General features: G+C 42.6%; 1 protein-coding gene across 1 annotated transcript in view; it reads right to left on the bottom strand.

Annotated features, from left to right (window-relative positions):
• RIPOR2 (RHO family interacting cell polarization regulator 2) overlaps nucleotides 1-3753 on the bottom strand; it is a 95127-nt gene extending 91374 nt beyond the window's left edge. The window contains 1 exon segment of the mRNA XM_073331852.2: nucleotides 3612-3753. Within this exon segment, the coding sequence (XP_073187953.2) occupies nucleotides 3612-3672 (61 nt within the window). The 5' untranslated portion in view covers nucleotides 3673-3753.
• Between the last annotated feature and the right edge of the window lie 13447 nt (nucleotides 3754-17200).

Here is a 17200-nt window from a genome sequence, read left to right as displayed (position 1 = left end):
AGTGGCACATAATAAAGAGGACAGGTCATTGATTTAGAGCAAGCAAATAATATTCATTTCAATACAGCCAAAGTTAAGGTTAAAGAACAAAGAATGCAGGCCATACTTACAGGATGGGGGACTCTATCGTGGGAAGCAGTGACTCTGGAAGAGACTTGGGGATCCTCATAGATAATTAAATGAACTTGAGTTCCCAGTCTGATGCTATGGCCAAAAGGATTAATGCAATTCTTGGATGTATAAACAGGAATATCAAATAGAAGTAGAGAGGTTATATTACCTCAGTATTTGGAACCAATGTGACTCGTACTGGAATACTGTGTCTAGTTCTGGAGTCCACAGTTCAAGAAGGTTGTTGATAAATTGGAGTGGGGCCAAAGAAGAGCCATGAGAATGATTCAAGGATTGGAAAATATGGCTTATAGTGATAGACTCAAGGAGCTCAATCTATTTAGCCTACCAAAGAGAAGGTTGAGAGGTGACTTGATTCCCTATATAGGGAACAAGAATTTGATAATAGAGGGTTTTTCAAAGCTAGACAGACAAAGGTGTAGCAAGATCCAGAATCTCTGGAAGCTGAAGCTAGACAAATTCAGACTGAAAAATAAAATGCAAATCATAGAATCATAGAATATCAGGGTTGGAAGGGACCTCAGGAGGTCATCTAGTCCAACCCCCTGCTCAAAGCAGGACCAATCCCCTGACGGTGATTAACCACTGGAACAATTTACCAACGGCCATGGGCGATTCTCCATCACTGGAAATCTTTAAAAAAAAAATTGGATGTTTTTCTACAAGCTCTGCTCTAGTTCAACCACAGTTATTGGTCTTGAAATAGCAATTAATTCAGGGAAGTCCTATAGCCTATATTAGAAAGGAGGCCGTGCCAGATGGTCACAATGATCCCTTCTGACCTTAAAAATCTCTTCCTCATGTTGGTTAATTCGTTTGTTTCTTCAGGCTGAGCTTTAGCTATCAGACCATGTGCTGCAAGTCACCTCTCTAGTCTGTGATAGACATTCCTTACCACACCCCAGAAAAAATATTATCAACATTTTACAGCTTAAAAAGGGGGAAATTTTGGACATATTTTTGCTATAATTATGAAGCTACAGATATTTTTAGTATCCCATTACTGTAGAGATACATAGAATTACAGGAAACAAATGTATGTTGACCCAGGCCTTTTGCAGCATTAACCAGTATAGAAAACTGGAAACGTGGAACTTAAACTTCCTCCTAATTCTTTTCTCTAGACTATGGTGGGTTTTGCAGTGGATCCAGCCTCCAAAATTCGTAGGTATCTATGGATCTTAGTAGACATGGAAGGATCAGTGTCACTCATGCGCTGGCCCTGTTTCCATTCTGGCCTCCTTTAACCTCTGGTAACACTAATCTGATGGAACCATGCTGCTATTGGTTCCTTTGCTGGGTGCTGCCCCTTGATTCTCTCTTTTCCATTCAAGAGTAGGTGGCTCAGGAAATGCTCTGAGACTCAGAAGATGGCACCTCACTGGCTGGCACGGCCCACTCTATGGGAGTGCACTGGGCCCTCACTGAGGCCATGAATGGCACTACCAAGTGCTTTGGAAAATAAAAGCAAAATACTGTGTTTCACTCAAAAGAAAGGAAATAGGACAAAGGGAAAATAGAGAGGCCCTCATCTAGATGGACCGTTAACCCCCCCAAATATGGGAACCTATTCCTAATACCATCTAGCCAGTCAATGTGGCTGAGGGTCAGATCATGTTACAACTATACAGTGATATTATGGGAAGACTTTTGGGGGCTCTCTTGAGCCTCTGGTTAAGTCTGCCACTAAACTAAAGGGAAGGTAGGATGATTCCCCTGGCTCCCACTAACCAGCCTTTTGCTGGCTCCTGATAAGTCATTCCTGCCAGAGATGATTTAGCCATGGAGTCCACAAGGATTGCATGAATGCTCTGTGTGTGTCTTTGGACTGGATTACATTATATCAAATGCAGGTATTCAAAAAAAAAAGAAAAAGAAAAAAAAAGTTCACTTTTACCCCTCACATTTCAAATTGGGAACACGGGACAAAAATATCACAAACATTTAAGTGGCTATGGATCCTAAATCCCACTGACTTCTAGTAGGTCTTAAGCACTTTTGAAAACTGTACCCAAAGGAATTCAGTTGAATCAGACCAATGATGTAGCCTGACATCGACACTACCAGCTGCTTCAGAGGAATTACAAGAAACCCTACAGTAGGTAATTATGGGATAGGCTGCCCACAGGGGAAACCTTCCTCCAGAACCCCAATAGTTAGAGGTTCGTTTAAGCCCTGAAACAGGAGGATTTATATTCCTTCCAAACGGCACAAACTGAACTTTGCGCTACATTATTGTATACTCAGTATTGTTTTCAGGTACAAAGCATAAACATTTCCAGCTAAAAGAAAAGGAGTACTTGTGGCACCTTAGAGACTAACAAATTTATTTGAGCATAAGCTTTCGTAAGCTACAGCTCACTTCCTCTCAGATAAATTTGTTAGTCTCTAAGGTGCCACAAGTACTCCTTTTCTTTTTGCGGATACAGACTAACACGGCTGCTACTCTGATTTCCAGCTAAGTGTAAGTTGGTTTGCTGCGTGGCATTGCCTCCCTCCTGGACTATGATTATTAGAAAGTACTTGTGTATAAATGAAAGCACAGGAGTAAATGCTCTGACCTCTCAGCCTGCCTCTGCAAATGCACTGCACGTCTGGCATAGGGATATGTCACAGCGTAAGGGGTGGGAGGCTATTTGTGGGGAATCTATTCAAATATTGACAGCACATCACTGAAGACAGGATTTTAAAATGTGTTCTCTCTGGTCTCGTCTTTACTCAGGCTAAAATAACTTGGTTTGGCCCCATCCCAAGTGACCAGCCAAACACTGTTTAAACTGAGTTTGCTGAAACTATGTTGCAGCTGAGTTTAAAGGTTAGCAATCTTTGAGACCAATCCTGCAAACCCTCTGTGTGTTGAACTCCCATAGAAGACCACAGGAGTTCTGTGCAGGGAGGGCTTCTGTCGGATCAAGTCCTTTGTGTCTAAGGCAGTGGGGAGTGGTGGGAGAAGAGAGAGAGACCGTGGACCTGATTCTCATTGGCCTCCACCTGGTAGAATCCTTTACAACAATGGAAAGTGAGCGCAAAATATAAATGTAAAACATTCCCATTCTCATTTAGTAGCCTTTTGCACTGTTGCCTTATGGCCATGGTGAATCAGGCCCACAGTGTCAATCACTGAACACAGGCCCCTTTGTATTAGCTTACTTTGCAAAGTGTAACTTTTTAGATCAAAAGATGCACTTTTGTATATAGCTCCCCCTTTGCTTTCCCTTTTGAGCTAACACCCTCACTGTGTAACCTGTCTGCCTAGTTAATATGAAGCTCACTCACTATATTGCACCCAGAAAGCTTTTGTTCCCATTATTTTACCAAGAGAAAGCAAGTCTTTTTCAACCTTATCGCTGCGAGCCCTAGCGGCTGTCCTGAGCCAGTGGAGAACTTCAACTTTTACCAAAGAAACAGAATACAAGCTAAGTACAAACCTGTCTTCAGTCTGTGTTTTAAAAAGATCTGCTTAATAAAAGTCTCTTTACCTTCACAGAAGATATCATCTGCTTCTCCAAGAATAGTCAGATCTTCCTCTATGTGCTGCATCGTGGCCACAGCTCAGCCAGAGGTAGCTGCTACAGAGCTGAATGCTTGAATTAGTTTCTAGGCTACAAGAGGGCTATTTCCTTTCACCAGTTTCCTAAACATTTTGGTGGTGGCAGCTTCCGCATTTGCACTTACAAAAACAGTTTCATTCATATGAATAAGGCTTCTTGTTTTTAGCCATAGCCTTTGAGATTGGGTTTGAGGTGGGGTGTCTCTTTTTGCTGAGAGAGAAGAAACCTAGAGGGGAGATGCAGACAGCACAGACTCAGATCAGAATGCAGACTGCATTCACAGCCTGATTGCAGTGAATACTGTTCTAAAGCAACATTGCCCAGCATGCACATTATTTAAAAGATGAGTGTGGGGGTGTTTTTGCATATGACTGTGAATGTTTGTTGGTGGCAATGATAGAACCAGGGAATAATTTGCATTCATCTTTCTATAGAAAGGGACAATTCAACTGGAGTATACCACTGTGCTTTATGAGTGTCATGTGTTCAGTGAACACTTTTTAAATTAGCATATTAAGAGTGATAACACTTTTTTTCCTTGCGTTTGAAAATTAGTACATGCTGAATAGATATAGTTAACACTGAACTCAGCTGTTGTCACTGTCTCATTAACAAGAATGCATCAGTGGCTGTACGGTGGTGCCCTCATAGTTAAGCTTCCTTGAGTCACCAGTCGTGGTGCATCACCATCCTAAGATACTAATCACCTTCATGCTCTGAGCAGAGGTACAAAATTAGAACACCGATAAAACCAAAAGTCAAATCTCATTTAGAGTTGAATATCAGAAATATTTTAATGTAAAACCCAACCCTGGTGATTTTTCTGATTGTTTATATCTGCCACATGTCACTTCTCTCATATCAGAATTATTGAAGCAAGTAGATTTACTCCTGGAGTCTGTGGGGATCTTATGCCTGCCTGAATGACTATCCTCTTGCCTTGTAAGTTTCTGCCCGATGGAAGCAAACTCGTGCTTAAGTGTATACACTTGAATAGTCCTACTGACTTCAGTGGGACTACTCACTTGAATACAATTATTCATGTCTCTGTTTGAAGGACTGGAGCCTTAGAGAAGTAATCTCCCACTTTTTTTTTTTTTTTTGTTGCTATTAGGACTTCTTATTCTTGCAAGAGCAGTGAATCCCAATTGACTTTTGTCTTGTTGATATAGTGGCTGTACCATTCTGCCATACCCTTTAATGACAAAAACACTAAACAGCAATTAATTCACTTCACCATCCAGTAGGTGAGTTATGAGCAAATATGAAAAGGAGTACTTGTGGCACCTTAGAGACTAACCAATTTATTTGAGCATAAGCTTTCGTGAGCTACAGCTCACTTCATCGGATGCATACTGTGGAAAGTATAGAAAATCTTTTTATACACACAAAGCATGAAAAAATGGGTGTTTACCACTACAAAAGGTTTTCTCTCCCCCCACCCCACTCTCCTGCTGGTAATAGCTTATCTAAAGTGATCACTCTCCTTACAATGTGTATGATAATCAAGTTGGGCCATTTCCAGCACAAATCCAGGTTTTCTAGAGAAAATCTTTTGTAGTGGTAAACACCCATTTTTTCATGCTTTGTGTGTATAAAAAGATCGTCTATACTTTCCACAGTATGCATCCGATGCAGTGAGCTGTAGCTCACAAAAGCTTATGCTCACATAAATTGGTTAGTCTCTAAGGTGCCACAAGTACTCCTTTTCTTTTTGCGAATACAGGCTAACACGGCTGTTACTCTGGAGCAAATATGAGTGCAGTAGTGATTATTATTGCCTATTTTAAAGCACATCGTTGCTTTTATGCATGGTAGAAGTGGCATGTTATTGCACTCTTTATTTTGTCTTGTGACTGTGCTTTTATATTTCTACTACTTTTGAAAATCTGCATGTCTTCAGTGTACCATGCAGGCACTGCAGATTTCATGTGACTTTTCAATGGTTTCAATTGCACAATTTACGCCATTTCAGACAAAAATAAAGCTTGAAAAAAAACCATTATAAATTTTGCTCAGAGTGATTGTAAAAACATGAAACAGCTCTTAGCTCACATCTGCCCAAAATGGCAGCAACTTTTCAGCACCCAGAATGGAAGTTAGCACCGCAATGTAGCATAATAATAAATTGTACTGACAGAAGATGCACACCTATTTTCTAAGAACCCCCTTGGCAGGATCTGAAGGATCTCCCCAGTTGCAGGTTGGGAATCAGGTTGGCTTCCTCTACAGCCACCCTCTAGCTCCTGGGTTTTGACGAGACTCTTCACTGTCCTCCTCCTCTTCCAGTGACTCTTGCTCACCATCAGGGGCTCAAGTCTCCACAAGGGTATTAGGTAAAAAAATTCCATCCAGCTCCTCATAAAATGGATAGGTCATTGCTGGTTGCTCTGTATATTTTTCTTAGCTGTCTGCTCTTTATATGGCAATTTTAGGTACCCAGTTATGATCTGTTTTGGCCATCTACTTTGAGATCTCCTTGAACAGTATTTTTTTTATTGAAGTGGTTGGCCACAAGAGCTGCCAGCATTGTCACTTCTCCCCACATGGTGAGGAGACCAAAGATCTCACCAGGGCTCCAAGAGGCTGCTCGATGCATGTTGTGAGGACTCTGGAGTAATAGCATTGCAATGCTGATATATTGGAATCCAGAAGCAAATGAGCCGGTCTTGGCCCTGCGCCAGTTTTTAAATGGGAGAGGGGCATCTGGTCAACTTGACCCCCAAAGCAGGGGAGGGCACACAGGTCACTCATGGATGCCCACAAAGCAGTGTGGGGTAACCATTGGAGGACTACCAAAGTAATGAGCAGCAGCAGTGTGTCCACATGAACAGCAGTCTGCACTAACTCAATTTGCATCAAACTTAGTACACATTGAAAGAAGACTCTAGAATTCACAGCAAATAGGGAGTTTAGGGATTTAATGATTTTGTTTCATGTGCACACAGGCATTTTCAATCTGCACTAACTCGAATTAGTATGGACTAAACCTCCTGTGCAGACAGGCCCTGATATTATAATTTCTTCAGGGCAGCGACCGTCTTTTATGATGTATTTCTACAATGTCTAGCCCAATGGGGTTTGATCTTTGATCTCAGTTGGCGCCTCTATGGTACCACTGTAATATAAATAATACACAGAAGAAGGAAGAAAAGGATGGGAGGCAACGTTGTGGGAAGACAAGTAGAGGGTGGGATTGGGAGGAACGAGAAAATAAATCAGCACAATAGCAGCAGCAGAGAGATGTGAGAACAGGAAAAGTGAGGTGGAGTGGAGCTGCGGGGGGAAGGAATCAGTCTGAGGGGAAAAGAGAAGCTACCGCCAAGAGAGAGGATTACCAGGAGAAAATCCACGCCACTTATAATGCTGCCTCCGGAAGAACAGATTTTGTTCAGGAAGTAGTAGGAGTGATAGGAGGCTCAAATCAGCTGAGCTACCATGATGGGTGGAAGGAGACAGAAAAACAAAAGGTGAAGAAGTGAAGGAGAAATAGAAACAGTGAAGAGCAGAAGGGAATGGTACACATTTATTTCTATGCAGTAAAATGCTTCCTAGGCTGCGTCTGTTTGTTTAAAAACTGAAGTTTTGTGGGAGGACTCCCAGAACCACATCTGGATTTGAGAACTAAAATCCGCCAGCTAAGGCAACTCTTGCATTATTGTTTCCCTTTAACACTAAGGGTATGTCTACCTTGTAGCGGGGAGCATGCCTCTTAGCCTGGGTAGACAGATTAGCGCTAGCTCAGCTCGAGCTGGCACACTAAAAATAGCAGTGTAGATGTTGAGGAATGGGAGGTGGCTTGGAGAAAATTCACGCCACTTATAATGCTGCCTCCAGAAGAACAGATTATGTTCGGGAAGTAGTGGGAGTGATAGGAGGCTCAAATCAGATGGACTAGCCCCCCAGCTTCGGACCCCGGGCGTCCGGAACAGGCTTGGACTCAAGCCACGGCCTGAGCTGCAACTTCCATACGGCTGTTTTTAACACGCTCACTCAAGTGCTGCCAGCCTGCATCTGTCTCGCTGGGCTGGGAAAGTTGCTCCGAGTTGCAGTGTAGACACACCCCAATTGGGGGGGGCCCACTGAATTTAATGAGGCCAGGACTTCAACCTATAAGGACTAACGAAGGGCAAAAGAGTCTTGCACTTTTTTACTCAGGCTTCTGTGTTTGATTCAAATAAACTCCAGGATTGGTGATGTCGTACACGAGGACACGGGATTATTCAAGATACACAACTGCCCTAAAAGGAAATACAGGAGAAAATACCCTATAAGAAGATGCTAACTTCTGTGTACGGCCCTGTCTATGTGTCTCATTTGTAAATTCAGCATAGAAAGTTTTAGCCCTTTAACAAAGTTTCTGAAACACTAAGGAACAAGGAAAACTGTCCTGGTTATTATAGCCCTTTCCTTTTGTACTTCATTTCCCCTAGGATTTAAAGTTATTTCCTTGTGCACTGTTTTCAATCGCCCCATCCGGATGTCTGTTACTTTGACAGCCCTTTTTTCTTTTATTTTCAGGAATTAAAAAGCATCAAAAGCTGTTTTCTTTCCAGAAAATATCTGTCACCCGAATAAGCACTAACTAGCCTGGTGATGAATGATAATGACTCAACTTCCACTTCAACACACAAAGAAAAGTCTTTTTGATTCATTCCCATTTGCCACACTGTCTTCCCCTAAATGACAGGATCATGGTACAACATCATCACTGGCTTGTGAAGTTCCTCGCCGAAACCTGTCTCAAAAGGAAAATCAGGCCTCTTTATTCATGATGAAATGCTTTAATGTGTGAAAACTATCTATATCGGCGTGGTTCGGCTCTATCTCCTGTTCTCCCTGCCCCCTTCTTTGGCTGTTTTGTATTTGGGATTTTTCTATCAGCTTGCAGACCAATTTATTTGTCTTTTTCTGATCTCAGGCATCGAAGCTACAACACCCTGTCCCCACCCTTCCTTTTGCAGCAGCAACTTTTCTCCTTCCCTCCCTACCCTCAAGAAGCATTTATATCTTTCTCTTTCACGTGTTTACCAACTTTGTTACTTTTCTTGTCACCTGTTGGTTAACTCAGCCCACTTCCCTCCTGCCAGCAATTACTCATTTTTCTTTGACATAACCACATCTGATGCCTGTTATCACAGAAGGTTACCACCCATCCTCAAATAGTCTGTAAACAAAGAGTGAAGGGTGACAAGTGTTAAAAACAAGGGTGGGGAGCGTGGATCAGAGAAGTAATGGAAAGCAGCTTATAGAAAAGCTTCTCCTTCAGCAACCTTAACTCTGTTTGCTTTTGTTTCTCATTTCCTCTGCAACCTATTGAAAAAGATACCTGTCACATCAGCCTCTGTGAGATGTTATAATATTGCCACAATAGCTACTGAGCATTCATTTCAGTATGTAATTCAGAACTCCCGTGTGACCAATATTTTGAGTGTCATATCAGCAGTTAGAACTCGCAGATCCAGAAAATCTCTAAGTACTTGACCCTGCTCTAATTGAAGTCAATGGGAAAACTCCCATTTGCTATTACTGCACTGGGAAGATGCACCATGTTAGAAAGGGTGCTAGAGCAAACGTGATGTTAGAAATGACAGCATCTCATGCAGATGGAGCCCAGTTGTGTTTAAAAATGTCTTAGCTGATCATAGTTAATCAGATTCCACCCAGGAAAAAAATCAAGTTTAGTATGACGTTAATGTTTTCTAACATGTGGTTTCCCAGTGTAGACAAGGCCACGTGACTCCAGTGGTGGAGGATTGGGCTCTCCAGCTGTGAGCCTGGTCTTCTTGGGGAAGTTCCAGCCTCTTTTCAGAGACGCCACGTGCCAAGCCAGGGAAAATGTGAGGAAGAAATATTTTGTAATTTTTCACTTTGACTAAACCAACATTCAGTATTGACTGTTAGCTAATTAGTACTGAATAGCAGAGCTGACTACAAATTGATATTTTGACATTTGTTCTTATCTCAAATTGTGATGAAAAGTAGCAATATCAAAACTTTTCATGGAACAAGAAGTTTCACAAAATCAATTTGGAAATGTTAAAACATTTCATTTCTAATCAGTTCCATGTTAAATTGTATCTCCCTATGGTGCCGCAGTGCCTGATGGAGGAGCGGTCTGTGTTCCTTGCTTAATTTATAATGAAAGAGGTGCCAGGACCTTAGCAATTTTTTTACATTCATAATTGATGCAGCAAGCCCAGAGGTGCCAGAGCTATAAACTGCCAAGCCCAGAAGTGCTGGGGCTCAGCCTTGGCAAGCCCTGACATAAATCAAGCACTGCTCAAGCCCTCATTCTCCCGTATGAGCAAGCTTCCTGGCTGGACTACATCTCCCATAATCCACCACAACTGTACAACTTCCATGAAGCCACAAGACTTGCTCCTAGGGGAGGGTGTGGTGCATAATGGCAAAGGTAGTTGCTGGATGGAGAGAAGGGGGGCATGAGGCACCCGAACTACAACCCTCATGAGGAACTGTTGCACCTTGGGCAGATGCAATCTAAGGCTGAACTGACTCAACACAAAATACTTCCATTTGGGCTGAAATATCTTGTTTTGATATTTTCCCTCAGAAAAAAATCAAAAATTTTCAGTAAAATCAAAATTTCCCTGCTGAAAATATTGATTTTGTGGAAATTGTTTTTCTATTAAAAATAATTTTGACAGAAAATGTATAATCCACTGTACTGACCACTAAACACATGTTCACTCTGAGTGCCATGTGGGTCCACCAGTTTGGGAAGGAGATATAGGAAGCCTCTTCCCTACTTACCTCCCCAATCCCTGGGCAGAATTACTACCTGACACTCCAGGATTTGCAAGGGCCAAGATTCCGTGCTGGTTGGTGTACCATGTCCTCAGGAAGGTGGGACCAATTTCAACTGTGTGCATCTAGCCTCATGCTGTAGTCTGGGCAGGCACTAGGCACTTAGGCCTACATCCTCCATAGTATTTAGGAGCCCAACTTTCACTGATCGGTGAAGAGACCAAAGGAAGGGGTGGAGGGGAAGGAGAGGGGATTAGAGCAAACAGGCAATCAGCACAGGAGAAAGAATGTTTACTCAAAACTCTGAGCAACTTGTATAGTCTTGTTTTGAATATCCCTGCAGTTTCAAATCTCTTGCTCTTAATATCCGCCTTTGAAACTTCAAGAAGCTAACCATAATTTTTATTCTAGCTGTTTACTCATTTGACGGGGATGGAGGTCTCAGTGGGAATTAGGCTATGTTCACCTACAGATATTCAGGGGTTCTGACTAAGGTTGAGCCTGGCAGAATTTTGTTTCTTGCCCAATTATTTTGCATTCGTAAAACTTCTTTTTGTATAATTTTAAACCCTCTTTTTTTTTGATGGGGGATATTCCTTTTTTTAAAAAACCCACCAGATTTTTTAGCTAAATGGAAATCTGTGCTGTGTATAAAGGAGAGAAGAACAACGCTCCAAAAAGCTGTCGTAAGCTGGACAGTACGGCGGAACAGGGAGTTGATTTACTCTGAGATTTCATGGGAATCCTTCACAGAGATCTCTAGGAAACTTTCCTTGAGGTACTCAACAATCCTCTGCCAGGATTCTTTGGCAGAGCTGCCTTGTTCCTTCCCACACCAAAAGGCACTTTCCCATGCCACTCTGCAATCACTTGGGCAGGGACCAAAGCTGTACGCAGGCGAACAACATAGGGACCGGGGTGGAAGCTGCAAGTGTGTAGCAGATGCACCCTTGCTTCCCTGCTTACCCTCAGGAGTGAGATATCTTTCATAGTGACCACCGCCTGTGGAAAATGGTACAGTTTAGACTGTTTCCACCCCTTAAGTGACCTGCAACCTTTTCAGATTGCCTCAGTGCAATAAAAGTGCCCTTGCCCTGGAGTTCACTTACCATACTTGGGGTCTTCTGCCTCATGTGTGCTTGCCTAGGGTCACAGAGAAAGTGATAGGTATGTTACCAGCAGTGTGCTAATGTTACTGTTTCAATGCTCTGTGTGTACTTGAAAATAGCTCTACTGTTTATTGTGAACCATATGTTTCCAGATTTCACCTTGAGAAACAACTGCCCTACAGCCGCAGAGCGTCTGCACAAGATAAGAAACCAGCTGAAATGGACCAAGGAGGATATGTTCCAGATTGTGCTGCAACAGTCAGAGGCTGAAAACACTGAACGCAAGAAGTAGAGGGAAAGTGAAAAGCAGAAAAGAGAAGAGAAGGATTCTTACAACAGGGATGCCACAGAGAGGCTGATTAAAGTTATGGATTGTCAAACCGACATCTCCAGACTCTCATAACATTGCAGACTGAGCAGATGCATGCCCACCCTCCCCTTCACAGCATTGTGAACTCTTTCCCATGCACTCCCCAAACTCCCCCTGTGCATTCCTTTCCACCTTCTGGCACTTTGTGCTTTCCTCCACACTCCCACCCCCGCAGACAGCTGTTCCAATGAAAGCAGGACCTATACTCAACTATGAAAATCATCCCCCTCCCATTTCCCCACCCTCAACTGTGTAGATGGCTATGTGTGTCTGTGTCTTGGTGTGGTTTGTCTGTCAATAAAAGCAGTGTTTTTATTAATACACACTCTTTATTTTCCCACAAGGGATGATACCTCATGGCACCATGCAAATCAGCACTTTTATTAGTCCCACATTGAATTCTAGGCCTTAACAATCACAGTTGCTTCATAGGCTACCAGATTTAAGTAATCATTACAGTCCCAAGCATAGCAACAATCATTACTGGCTTTCTTGTTGGAAGTCTTGTCTCAAGGCATCCCTGATTCTTACTGCCCCATGTTGCACCCCTCTAATAGCCCTGGTATCTGGCTGCTCAGAATCAGCAGCCAGGCATTCTACCTCAGCAATCCACCCTTGAGAAAACCATTCGCCCTTCCCTTCACAAATATTATGCTGTGTACAACACGCAGCTACAACCATTGGAATATTTTCCTTGCTCAGGTCTAGCCTGCCACATAGGCATCGCCAGTGCGCCTTTAAGCAGCCAAATGCACATTCAATGGTCATTCTGCACCTACTCAGCCTGTTGCTGAACCGCTCCTTACTGCTATCTAGGTTTCCCGTGTATGGCTTCATGAGCCATGGCATTAAGGGGCATGCTGGGTCTCCCAAGATCACGATGGGCATTTCTACTTTCCCTATGGTGATCTTCTGGTCTGGAAAAAAAGGCCCTGCTTGTAGCTTTCTGTACAGACCAGTGTTCCTTAAGATACGTACGTCATGCACTTTTCCAGACCACCCCATGTTAATGTCAGTGAATCGCCCACGGTGATCCACAAGTGCCTGCAAAACAATAGAGAAGTACCCCTTCTGATTGATGTACTTGGTTGCAAGGTGGTCCGGTGCCAGAATTGGAATATGTGTCCCATCTATCACCTCACCACAGTTAGATGCAGCCACTTTCATGCACTGCAACTCCTCCCCGTCAGACTTTCCAGGGTCTATACTGACAGAAGCCAGCACAAACCTAAGCTCAACCTGCACCTGTTTTGTAGGAAGACCTTAAAAAGAGAGGGGGAAATTTTTTAGTTTTGAGATTTTTGAACTCCACTTGATTTTAAGAGGGTTATAAATGTACCTCCCACTTGAAGATGGGTCTGAGCTGTGGAGTTAGAATTAGGATCCAAACTTTCCCAAATACTGGATATTCAAATCCAGGGGTTTCATTCAGGCTTCTTTCTCTTCTCAGCTTTTTCACACTGTAGTGTGAGACTAGCAGATAACCATCTCATCCTGAAGTGTACATGTAATCCCCCCTGCTTCTCCCCATTGTTTTTCCTTGTCCATTTACCCCTCCTTGTACCTTTTCCTGCCCCTTCTATGATTCTTTCAAATACAATATGAATGGTGAATGGGTTTTTCAAGCATAAAGTATTATATGATAGGGAATATTACATTTATACTTTCACTTTCCGGCAATGCTTTGAGAGTCCTTACAAAAATGCCATTGCCTTGTATTTGCCACTTTTTGGTACACTTGATGCCATTATAGATTGAGTTCTCTGAATAATTGCAACAGCAGAGTTTACTTCTCTTTTCTGAAACCAATAGGATAAGAGGGCACATGGGAACGGAACCTGTGGTAAAGGAAACCTTACCACAAGGCATCCCCACCCTGCTTGACTTCCCCCTGATATAATGCTACAGAATGTGTGCAGGAACTGGATGTACCCTAGGGGCATAGTATCTCTCCTGTAGGGATTGCTTCACTGTCACTCCTATGGGCTAGGATAGAAAAATAGATTTTTAAACAACGTAACTCTATTTTGCAATGTAGTGAAGCAATGGAAGATTCGGAAACAGCATGATTACCACAGCTTGCAGAGGTGTAAACAGTCTGATATTTGCATTGATGAATTTTATTTATTTTATTTTTAGCTGAAGGGTGATAACTAAAATACAAAGGAAAATCAGCAAGAGAAGGGGTGTTGGCTTGGTGATTTTAAAACATGAACAGCAAAGATTTTATGGGAAACAGAAAAAAACATCTCACAAAGATGTACAAGCAGTCAATGGATAGACGCTAATACAATAGCATCTTTCATCCAGAAAAATCTCCAAAGGTTTTACAAACTTTAACTGAGTTGAACAAATGGTAGGCTCACTTTCCCCAGAACCACTTAAGTGCATCAATAGTTTCACAGCACACAACAATGCTACGCAGCCCTTTAGATCAAGGAGTCGAGAACAGCTTTCCTCAAATAAAATCACAATTGGGCATGTAATTGGATAGACTGGTGCTGACCCTGGTGTCCTGATCAAATTTCATTTTGGGTAACATTCCTGCTATTGCCAAAAAGTACTTGTAGCTCTTTGTTGACCATAAGTGGTCAGGATCTTGGTTTTTACAAGAAAACACAGTGCCCCCTACTACTATATTTGCACTTGTCCTAGCCTGACTCAGAAGAAAGCTTGCCAACTACTGAATCACTGAAAACCACTCCTTGCAGCAGCCTCGATTTTTCTTACAGGTTTCCTTTCCAGGTACAGACTGAGCCTGACCTTGCTTAGCTTGAGAGAGCCTATAACCAAATATAACAAGGATTTCCCCCAAATGTTACATTTTTTCTTCTTCTGCATCTCCCTGAAGTTTCTCTTTCGAACCAGTGGCCCACCTGTGCAGAGAAACCCCAGCATGTACTGGGGCTAGTAATATCGGCAGCAGCACTGGAACAGTCAGTATGTCAGGCTGTGCCAAAAATAGCTCAGTCTTGACCACAAGTTTTAAAAAGCTATCAACGTGTTATACCATTGACATTGCAGAGACTGGTGGCAGTGATATAAAATAATACTGGCTCAGGAATATGAAATAAGCACTAACTTAGCTGATTCCCCATGGGCAAATTTCTTGCTCCAGTGCTGAACAGCGGCATGACTGATATGACAAAGCGAATGCATGCTTGGATAGCTCAGCATAGGCATTAATAGCAAAGTAGCAATTCCAAGGAACTGCAAAAAATAAGGGTAAAATGTTGGTGCATATTCCTGTTACTATGTTTGTATGGCTCCATTTTATTTGAAAAGTTTTAAAGAAAAGCCATTTGTAGTACATTTTTTACTTTGACTCTATCTTGCCTATCTAAATCCCAAGATAGAAGGAAAATCGTTATTTAGGACAAGCACACTATTAGGGCCAGATTTGTTCCTGCACCAAGAGCCACTCAGTGCAGGAAAGGTAGGGATGGGCCAGCACACAGCAGGATACAGCTGTCTGTTTGTTGTTGTTGTTGCATACCTGCAGCCACAGCCCCTGTGTAGGTTAGAGCAGTCTTGGGGGTGCTCTAACCAACAGCATCTGAAGATGGTCTCTAAGCGACCATCCTCATCCTCCAGTTAAGGCTAGCCAGAGCACAATACATGCCCACCAAGAGTGGGAAGCAAAGAAGCTGCTCTGACAGACAACACTCGTCCAATCTGAAGAATTTTAATCTGAGTGACACAAAACATTTGGATTGGGGGAGGGAATCTTTCCCTCAATCTTGCTTTCTGTTCTACTATAAACATTAACACCAACCTACTCTACCTGCCTTTAAGATATGCTTGGGGTTAAACAGACCACATTGTCAGATATATCATTCTAACTCCTACTCCTCAGCTCTTTGTGTATTATAACAGTGCACGTGAATCAGTGGGCTTGTTCCAAGACCAGTCTTTTATGGGAATTGCTTCCTACTTGATAGGACTGAGGGGTCAGGAAGGTCCTTGATGAGGTACCATGTGACTTAAGAGGTCTGCATGTGGTTAGCTGAGGACTGGGAAAGAGTAGGTTAGAAAGGAATTTCAGAACTGAAGAGAGCTTCAAGGAGTAGTAGGGAGAAGCATTAGCTGAGAGAACTGCAGGAGGGCAAGCTCAGCTTGGAAGGTCTAAAAGGAATGGGAAGTGCTGGAAGGAGGGCTATAAGGATGCTAAAGCCTGTTATGAATTGAAAGGATGAATTGAGCCCAGGGAAGAAGGCTGAAAGGTTTGCTTTTGAGCGTTGTTTCATGTTAATAAACCAGACCTCAGAAGGGAGATTTAACCTGAAAGGCACTAGTGGTGTGGTGTCCTGAGTAGGAAGAAAGCAAACTGAAGCAGTGAAAGGCCTGATGTTGAACTGGGGGAGTCCCTGCCACACAAATGCAGCAGTAGTTTGAATCTTTGCCATGTCTCTTAGTAATGAGTATAGACTGAATTCTGTTTCTTGCCAGCGCATCCTCCCTTTTCTTTGAAAGGCTCGTACAGGCCAGTCAACCCCATCCCATTTACTGAAACTACTGCTGCTTTCTACTGTGCCTTACCTCATTATTGTACTGAGTGATAAGAGGAGTTTGCAGTTAGGCATCACTAGAGTCTCCAATAAGGAGAGAGCAATTGAGTGTGGGATGAAAAATCTTCCATTTGATCCCAATGCCCACAAGACTAAATCCGACCCTGCATATAAGATTATACAGACACCTCCATATCCTCATCACCTCTCCCCCTCCCCCCCACTCCTCCCAAGATATAAAATAAGATGTTGCAGGTCTATCTGAATTATCAGTGGCTGATCATGGCATCACCAAAATGAACAAAACAGCTAGCAATATGAAAATCAGCCTATCAGCAGCATACCATATGGAGAACCCAAGTAAGAGATCCTACAGCCTACATTTTTACAAGCAATTAGCAGGTTGGAAAAGGTGCAAGAAACAGAATGGAGATATCTAAATTGACACATACAAGTACTTGTCCACTCTGCTGGGATTTCACAGTGTGGGCTGAACTAATTAGGAACAATTTCTGAACTGTTCTCCTTCCCCATAGAGAATTCTGTCTGGAGCAGTTTTGGTAGCTGTCCAAAATCACCTACTTTTTTTGTAGACTGGCTCTCTCGTGGCAGCGGTTTTCTGGAAATTCTAAATGCCATTCTGAGAAAACTTTAAATACCTTTCTGATTATGCTCCAAGATTTTAGTAAAGGGTAGAAAGAAGCCAGGGAGCAATCTCACTATGCCCCCTCTCCACCAAATGGGGGAAGTTAGGAAATGCAA

Source organism: Lepidochelys kempii, chromosome 2 (genome assembly GCF_965140285.1).
Source record: "Lepidochelys kempii isolate rLepKem1 chromosome 2, rLepKem1.hap1, whole genome shotgun sequence".
Classification (NCBI taxonomy): domain Eukaryota; kingdom Metazoa; phylum Chordata; order Testudines; family Cheloniidae; genus Lepidochelys; species Lepidochelys kempii.
The sequence above is the reverse complement of the archived record's forward strand: the minus strand, read 5'-3'. Positions and strand labels throughout refer to the sequence as shown.